Source organism: Phaethon lepturus, unplaced genomic scaffold (genome assembly GCF_000687285.1).
Source record: "Phaethon lepturus isolate BGI_N335 unplaced genomic scaffold, ASM68728v1 scaffold44781, whole genome shotgun sequence".
Taxonomy (NCBI): Eukaryota; Metazoa; Chordata; class Aves; order Phaethontiformes; family Phaethontidae; genus Phaethon; species Phaethon lepturus.
In genome coordinates, this window is record NW_010516501.1 from 55,044 (window position 1) to 64,337 (window position 9,294).

A 9,294-nucleotide genomic window follows, 5' to 3' on the forward strand; every position below is an offset into this window, starting at 1 on the left:
TGTCTTTATTCACTAACAGAATTAACTATAAGTAACAAAAGATTCTCTCCCCTATTATAAGGGCCAGAGTCCAAATTTCAGTTGTATACTTTACGTGCAAAGGTAGATAGTTATTTGTGTTTATATTTTTGCATTGTATAAACCTGACAATTACCTGGACCTAAGTTCAGTTCAGGGACAATATATCAATCCCTTTTACCCAGACATAGCTTACATATGCAGCAATGGACATGTATAGATGGAGGGGAGCAGATCTGAACACTCTCATCTCTAACCGCATGATTTAAGTAGCTGAAGAGCCACAAGCAGTTACTCATACTTGCACCTGCAGCTGAATTTGGTGGTTGCACTGCACTAGCAAAAGAAAAAAAATATTGGTGGAAATTCTGATCCAAAAATTTTGTATGCTGATCTCAGCTGACTCTTTCTGACACTAAAAACCAACCAACCAACCAACCAACCAACCAACCAACCAACCAACCAACCAACCAACCCCCCTGAGTCTTTAGCCATTACAGTACTGCACAGTCCACAGTATAATGCTGTAGTGAGAGGAAGCTTTCACCAGTTGCAATTGATGGAGGCTGGTTGTCCACTGGAAGTACAGTGATGTTAAGGTCATATACTGGAAATGGATCATGAAGCGGAACTGGAGGAGGAAGAGGTCCATCATAACAGCAGTCTTTCACATCTAGGCCAGCCTCACCATCAGAGACAGTGAAGGTTAAGATATCAATGGAAGGAGTCAGGCCAATCTCCCCACCTGGAAAAAATGTTGCAGTTCAGAAGAAATGTTTTACCAAAACTCCATGAAGAATAGTTTTGTATCCTGCAATGACAATCTGCAGTATTTAAATTCAGAAGACAAAGAAAACAACAGCAAAATTACTAGAGTTCTTAATTCTGGCTGGTGGGGCTGCTGTTTGGTTAGGGATTTGGTTTGTTGTTTGTAACTAATTTTAACCAGCTTACTTCTATTCTAGAATATAAGGGTGTAGAAAAGTATATAACTAAGTCAGTATTACTAATAGTTGTTATTATTATAAAAATGTTATAAAATTATATTGTAATTGTAATAAAATTGCTAATAGTCCTCATGATTCTGTTCTTTCTGCTCTAAGGCATGTGCAAAATGTACACTTAAGCAGAAAGAGAGGTCTCTTCTGCATTCCTTCTTGAAGAATGTAGGAAAATATCTTTCTTTTTTATATATATTCTCTCTATGACAAATGGTAATTTCCATTCTTTTCCAGAAGAAAACATTTTTGCACACTGAGAAATGCATTTATGCCTATATGCCTCTTATCCCCACAAAATGGACTACAACAAGGGCTCTGCTTTGTTGCTATGCTATATATTTATGCCTACAAGTAATCACGTTCAAAATGTGGGCTGATACAGCATAGGACTGGGAACTGCCACCCCTTGAAAGACACATCTGTGGGTTGAGTGTACTCTAGTTCTCAGCGCTTCTGGCGGCCTGTGTCTTGCGTTGCTGCAAGACATTACTAATAATCTTCCTGCAAAGGAAAGGCAGTGACTCCCACCTTCTCTTGCAATATCTACTGGCAGCACATTTAACATGTAGAAATTTGGGAATGAAAACCACAGGCACTGCACCCTTGAAGGTCATCTTCTGCCTTTCATTGCCTTTGCAAAACACTGCCATTGAAATAATGTTCCCAGTATCTTTAGGATGCTGAAGAAAGGTTTGCTATGGGTGGCCATAATCAAGTACTTCCTTCTCTTCTCAAATACCAGATGTTCATGTTAGACAGTGCCAAGCCTGAAAATATCACATATATTCTCCATGCTAGCACAAAATTACAGACTAATTACACAGAAAATGATAGCCTTTGGAAAAAAAAGATTAAAGCTGTCATCAGAGATGTAGAAAAGAGAACCCCTTTAATGGTAATGAAAGGATGAAATTAAGTAGCAAAGGGGGTTAACTGGCCCTTGATTTCTGTGAGTAATTGAAAAAAAATATTTTTAGATTTTAAAGATGAAACCACAAAACAACATGCTTTTAGCACTGTGGTTCTCTTGAAGAGAATCTGAACATCATTTATTTTGTGGTACAGAAAGCCTATAAACTGTCCGAAAGTGGATATCCATCTAGATTGGAGAGACAAGCAAGAAGTACCTCAGGTTGTTAGTAGTTTTCTGTCAAAACTCGGCATGCTCATTTATATCATCACATTACTTTACCTAAGCATGATTATGGAAAAAGATCAAAGTAGGGTTTTTTTTAATGTAATGAAACAAATAGAGAGACACTATATTTTACCTAATTTAGTTGTAATTTTGCCAAAAAAGCCCAAGATATTTTATGATCAACAATGAAAGAGTTCCTCCAGGATTATGATGCTTTCATGTTCTTGTTCTAATATAATTTTCAGTTCAAACAGGGATTTGGAGAACACATGAAAATATTTGGTAGTTGTATATCATCAGCTTTCTTTCAAAGCCATCTTACTTTTTTCCCCAGTCGCAACACATGTGGTTTCTCAGCAGTTCCCGCTGAGTTTCTGCGAAGATTATACAGATTCAGGTTGAGATTTTCTGCCAAAAACTCTCTGACAACCTTCCAGTCTAATTCTGTCCTTAACTCACTTACTAGTGTGCTTATATGTGACTACACCAGAGATGACATCAGCTTGGGAGAAACGATCCACAGCAATGCCAGCTTTCCTTACTACCCCGTGGTAGGGCTGGCGAGCCAGCATAAACACCAGTTGCATGTCATCACTGTCTGCATCGGTGGCATAAAGGTACTCCGAGGAGAGGACCACTTCTTCACCCTCCAGGCAGTGGAGCACAGGAGCAAGGCCTGTTCGCATAACAGGTAGCTCATCATTCACAGGCGACACCTAATCAGAAAAATAATTTAAGATCTTTCATTTTTTATTTCAGTGGAAATCTGTTGTTTTAATACATCGCTTTCCAGCCCAAACCAGCAGTATGCTGTCAGTGTCAGGGTACATTGAGCTCTCTCTATGAACGAAATGAAATCAGCTGAATTAGGGTCACTCTTAAAATTCAAAGACAAAAGTAAACCAAACTAGATAATTATAGTTTGAGAAAGAAAACGCATTCCCCATATTTAAGTACAGAGAGAATAATTCCAGACAGAAGAACAGAAGATAGAGCAAGCACAGATGCCTTTCAGCTGGTACAAGCCAAATGTCCTCTCAAATTTGCCACATAAACCTGAAAGCTAGGATCGAAATGGAAGCCTAACAAGCGCATTGTCTTCCAATTTCCAAGGGAATGCGAAGAATGTCAGAAATCAAGTTTTGCAATCTTCTACACAGGCAATTGCTCTCACAAATACTCAACACACTGACCTTCACCTGCAGGATGAACTCTACAAAGTGGGTGCCATCTGTGGCTGCAAAGAGGACATCATCAGTGAGAGTCTCCGAGCCATCATGCCGATACCTGTGGAAAAAAAAAAGAGCTACACAGATTTCACACAGACAAAGAAGCTGTGCTTTCTGGTCATGCCAGACATGTGGATCCCTCCCAACAGAAAAAGCTGGTCCCTGTCCAAGGATGTCCATCTAAGACCGCTGATTCTGGATCAGAATGTCTTCCGAGGGCTTGTGGGGTTTCCTACAAGAAGAAGACCGCCAACATAAACCAGACATCAGCTGCAAAAAAAGATTCACTGAGGCCTTGTCATCTATGTCCTCACTGCAGTAGGTGCCCTCTTTGACTAACAGGTAGAAACAGTCAGGGAGCTCTAATTCTGCATGCATGCAGAAAGTGGAGTCTTGTTCTGGCTCAGCCAGCAACCTCGGCCTGGAGCAGCTCCGGCTGCAGCCTCTGCACCTCACGCCACTTCGCTGCAGGGCTGTCGCTCATCCAGCTGCGAGACTCCGCCGCCGCAAGAGGAGAAGGCAGCCACCCTTCTAACCTGACTGCCAGGGCACGCAGGTCCTCACAGGAAAGCCTGTCACTGTCATTGACGGGAATGCCATCCAGTTCCACCACCCCATGCTGAGGCTGTCTCTGCAGGAGGAGGAAGAGATGCTCCCATTTCGTGTCCACGTCAGAGATGAGAATGTGTCTCTCTGTGACAGGGCTTGAGCCACCCTCTTCCACTCGCAAATGGCTCGTAAAAACCTGCATGGAGGAGAAACGCCGAACTCTCTTTTCTACTGCACCCCCAAACATACACCAAGCAGGGTGATTTCAATTTGCTCTGGTATGAGGGCGTGTGACACCTTAAAAACCAAAATGCCAACGGCTGTACTCTTTTCTCCTGTTTTAGGAAAACCTGGGGAATTTACTAATAATAGGACCTAATATGTGCAGCCCAGTCGTGGTCCCATTCACAGAGGCTCCTGGCCTTCACGGGCAATAAACAACACAAAGGGGAGGGATGCAGTTTTGCTAACCAAGACGTGACATACTTATCTTCGTACAGCCACTCAGATGCTGAGATGCCCTCAGCTTAGTTGGCAGAAAAAAGTCACCTTGCACACTCACCAGACTTTGCCTTCCACTTCAGTCTGAATGCAGGCTACGTGCAAGACACTGAAACCCTGATCCCATGGAAGATTTATTTTTTTATTTCAGTCAGATCAGGACATCTCTCTGCATTTCTGTTTCTACCCAAAGCCATTTCCAAGTCCTTCCTTCTCACCTTCATCACCACCCTACCTCTGGGGCTTGATTATCCACAGGAAGAATTGTAATATTGAAGCAGATCCCGTACAAAGTGCCACCATGCTGATTGCTGACGGAAAAAATAAAATGGACTTGCTGAGGTTCAGGCCCAATGTCCTGCAGCGGCGGCATGTAGGCTACTTTCATATAGTTCACAGCATGCTGCAGAAACAGAAGTGTGGAGTATGTAAGAAGAGGTAATGCGAGTAGCCATAATTCAGGACATTAGAGTCCTTTCTCATCCCCTGATTAGATGTTATCCGAACTGACAAAATTAACTCCAGAAACTTTGCACGCGCTCTTTAGCTACTGGCAATACCTTGATGAAATACATCTTTAGCTACAGATCAGGCGAGTACAGGTTCAAGTACTCAAACCTGTAGCAAAAAACACAGACATGGTTTATAAGTGATAACAGAGGCAATGGCTTTACCTTCTTGGTGGAGCCCTTTAAGAACGGTGGTCCCAGGGCCTTTTCTAACTGTGACTAAAATAAACAACTCATGAATACATAACTTTTAATGTGGCATCTCCCATAGCAGCTGAATTTTACCTTGCCAGTATGAATAAACTGCACACCCTGCTTCCCAAGGTGAGGGCAGGCCAGTGAAAGAGGCTAAAATAATCACTAAAATCTTGCATCCAGACATCCATGTTAGCCACGTGATTAAGGACTTGTAGGCTCAGACCTCTCATATGGTACTGCAATGATCACCATTTTGCAACCTTAACCGTACAGCATGATATAAAACAGGGCACTTTTTACTAATATTCATAAGACATCTGTCAAGCTACAGAAGCATGAATACTGAACAAGAAAACCCTGAAAAAGCCTGTTCCAGCCTGTACCATGTCTATTGGTGGAGACACTGAGTAGAAGCAGGAAACTGTCAAGGTCTCGTTTCCACATTTTGTGTATTTTTTCCTTCCTCTTAACAACATGCTGGAGCCAAATTCAGCCTACCCTGAGCAAGTGCAGCCCCTGCTGGTTTCGGGAGAGTTGTGCTTACGTATTGCAGAACTGAAGCATGATGGAAATTTGTTTTAAGAGCTGGAACAGAATTAGCAAAATGTTCAGCTTCTTAAGCAGAGCTCATGATACTGCTCTTCATTTTGCAGCTCTTGTTTTCCTTCCAAAAAGAAGCTGTACGCTTGTAACGTTTTTTTTTAAATTGTTTAGAACTGGTGATGGTATCGTAACAAACCTGAGTAAATGTCCGCAGTGCAACAGCAGCAGGATCCTTGGCCAGCTTGGGGATGGTGTCCACCATAAACAGCTTCCCAGCATCTGAGTGGCTGTACAGAAACAGGCATGTCACATCCTGGTTAGCAATACCAAGGAACAGGAAAAACAACAGTCACACAGCTCAGTCTTACATTTCAAATTAACTTCCCACTCCCACTGCATTGAAAGGAAAAACATGTATCTTTCTTCTGTCCTTGTTATTCATTTAAACATTATCACAGGAAACTGCCCACAAGAAATATTTTTCAGGGTGGCCATGAAAAATCATTGCATACCTTATAAGCGAGCGCTGGGTTTGCTACAGGCGTGTCTCTGCACACCCCAGATACCATTTACACCACCTGCAAGTCTCGCCTGTCACGTTCTTATTAATTACATACCTGCATTTATCTTTATGTAGAAAAACTAATTATTTCTGCTTTCCATGCATCGTACAAACTTCTGAAACGAACCAGTTTCCAGCAAGCCAGCTTTCCAACAGCAGTACGTGGCAAGCTGGGTAACCACGTGGCTACTTGACTGAATAGGGGAACAGCCAAAAAGTCCTTCTTCCACAGCTGCGTACTGAACCCCTGTTGCTTGAGGTCAAAATTGAAAGTGTTGGCCTTCAGCTTAAACTGTACAATGGCTGGATTTTAAACTTTTCTGTTTAGCAAATTGCTGCCAACGCTGTCATGAATTTTCCAAAGGGTGAAACAGCATTAGTGACATGTAAACTGCTACTACACCCATTCATCCCGTACCCCTGTTCCCCTCATAACTTGCTCTGCCTGCATTCTGCTCCACAGGCTCCTGGCCCAGGACCAGGAATCCTTCACAGTGCCATGGCGATAATAAATACCCTAAAAAAACTGCAGCACCTCATCTTCTCAGTCTGGGGCAGGCCCAGGTCAAGCCCCACTCTATAGGTTAGGAGAGGTGCTGTGACTTGTGTTCAAGGCTGTACAGGATCCCACAGGCTGGTGTAAAATGCAAGTCCAACAAAAGGAAAGAAAAGATTTCAGGTGCTTTCCTCCTTCTCATTTCTTGCTAAACTATGTTTGGGTTTTTTTATTACTCTGTGTATTTTTCTGTTGCTTTCAGCTCTAGGTCACTCTTTATCAACAGGAGAGCTGCACCCAGGTATTGTCACCTGCACTGTAAGCAAACAGATGAAGAACCTGAGACACAAGCATGTTACTGCCACTGAGGCTGCTCCTCTTTCATGGGTCATTGCCCTGTGCCACCTGAAAGGTATGGCAGGTCACACCTACTCATGCGTGCAAGAGAAAAATGGGGAAGTCGTTATGGTGTATGTGAGTTCCCTGTCTTGCTCTTCCACATCTATGAAGTGGAGATGTTTCTTAGTTAGGTGAGCAATCTCAGTCTCCTTAACAACCAGGTGACGAGTCACTCCCGGTGCTTCTCTGGGTAGCTGATCATCCACAGGGGTAATGTGCACCATCATCACCTGAAATCAGGAAGACAGTAAAATCAGCAGCCATTCCTCTCAGTAAGAGAGTGTCCAAGCAACTATTTGCAAGCATGCACACGCAAAAGTAAGTGGATCACTAGAATATGAGATAGAGGTTGTGGCTGTTATGCCATACCATGAACACAAGTGTAATGGTGGTACACAACAGTTAATGCAAAGCCTATGAATCTTAGCGGTTTCCTTTTGAATTAAAAGCAAAGTTAATTTCAGTATGTTGGGTGAAATAAGTAGTGTCTTCACCATTGACTTCAGGAGAGCTGTTTAGTTTGTTTGTACCATGTCCAAATCTAATCTGTTTTCAACATTTCATTTTACAGTGTAGAAAAAAGTCTTTGCAATGAACTTGTCTCTCTGTGGCCAGGCAGAGAGAATTACCCCATGGAAAGCAAGAACAAGAGCTAGCTCTGAAGAACATTATTTGTGGTGATGACCGTGGTGATAGCAAACAGAAAAGATCTGTACCAGTTTGATTTGAAAGTCTATCAGAAGGTGTAAAATCATTAGCCATTTAAAGGAAAAAGGCCAGACTCTGCCAAAGATGCTTTGGTTTCATACCTGTGGCTCTGAGAGATTGGGAGGGTCATGGCTATCACACAGCACAAATTCAAGAGAATCTTCAAATACTTCTCCTCCCAAATGATGATAGTAAATTATTCCATTAAATAGATCCCTCTGAAGAAAACTGCTGACAGAATACCCTGTTAAATTGAAGAAGGTATCTTCTATTGAACAGTGTATGATTTCAATAATTCATATAAATTGTCCATTAGCTGTGTGAGTAACTGGTAAAGCATAATGCCCCCTTTCTCACACTAACTAGGGAAAGCCCTTTGAAGTGTTATCTCATTGTCTTCCACATTTTCTGAAGGTAATCAACTTATTTTCTGTGTCACTTAAAGATCATTCAAAAAATGAAGCAACACAGCAAATGGGCCTAAAGACCTGTTCAGAGGACAAAAGAGAATTTGAATGGAAGAATTATGGGATAAATTGTGTTCACAGGTATAGTAATAACCTGGTGCAGAGACCAACATTAGTTAATGATGGGGACTTGCACTGTAACGAAAGAAGTCCAAATTTGCCGTGATTTGTCCTGAGCGAAAATAAGTTGTCTAATTCTAATATTTAAGGTAGATAAAAAAGGAGGGGACAAATAAAAGTGTGCTATTGTGGATGTGTTTCATTACCTATCAAGTTTGGTCCTGGTTTCTTCATGATTTCTCCAGCCTTTGGTGGCTTGGTAATATTGAATAGTATGTAATCATCACTGGAATCCATGTCAGACGCATGAAGCATGGAGCCCTGAATCAGGATCGTCTGTCCCTCATGAACATCAATGACCACATTGCTGATAAGAAATGGAGGGCTGTCATCTTTAGGGAGAATATTGATTGGAAACTTATGGCGAATACTGTGGGGGCCATCGAAAATCCTAAATACCACAAAGTCCTTAGTAGAATCACTGTCATCATGATGGTAGTGAACAACTCCAGCCTGAATGTCAGAGACTGTGAACATGAATCCTTTCCCTCCTGTCAAAACAGTGGAAGAAAGCGCATCAAAAATGTGCAGTTCAGCCCAGAGGAGAATCCTTCCATCAATATGAACATTATTAAGGGAGAGAGCAGAATGCATTTCTAACTAACAAAATCACACATAACTTCACCTACTGGAAACAAGTTTGTAGAAGCTGGAATAGTTAATAAGAATGTAGAATTTGCAACTGTGGTAGCAGAGAAAATCCTCCAAATGTCCATTGCACTAAAGATAACTGGAGATATCAAGGATTTGTAACTGCGACTGTTCTCCACTTTAATTTCAACCTCTACTTTCTTATCAGAACATTTTACATGTATTTTAAACATCAGTGAGAATATGCTTTATAAATACAGTTCAG

The 9,294-nt window shown here is 41.7% G+C and overlaps 1 protein-coding gene across 1 annotated transcript in view; it reads right to left on the reverse strand.

Annotated features, from left to right (window-relative positions):
- FREM1 (FRAS1 related extracellular matrix 1) overlaps window positions 1–8,929 on the reverse strand; it is a gene marked incomplete at its 5' end in the record, with an annotated part of 46,197 nt that extends 37,268 nt beyond the window's left edge. Inside the window, 9 exons of the mRNA XM_010296077.1 lie at window positions 566–763; window positions 2,621–2,873; window positions 3,351–3,444; window positions 3,923–4,131; window positions 4,672–4,839; window positions 5,883–5,973; window positions 7,177–7,373; window positions 7,953–8,095; window positions 8,585–8,929. Of these exons, the coding sequence (XP_010294379.1) occupies window positions 566–763; window positions 2,621–2,873; window positions 3,351–3,444; window positions 3,923–4,131; window positions 4,672–4,839; window positions 5,883–5,973; window positions 7,177–7,373; window positions 7,953–8,095; window positions 8,585–8,929 (1,698 nt within the window). The remainder of the gene's footprint in view (window positions 1–565; window positions 764–2,620; window positions 2,874–3,350; window positions 3,445–3,922; window positions 4,132–4,671; window positions 4,840–5,882; window positions 5,974–7,176; window positions 7,374–7,952; window positions 8,096–8,584) is intronic.
- Window positions 8,930–9,294: the final 365 nt, after the last annotated feature.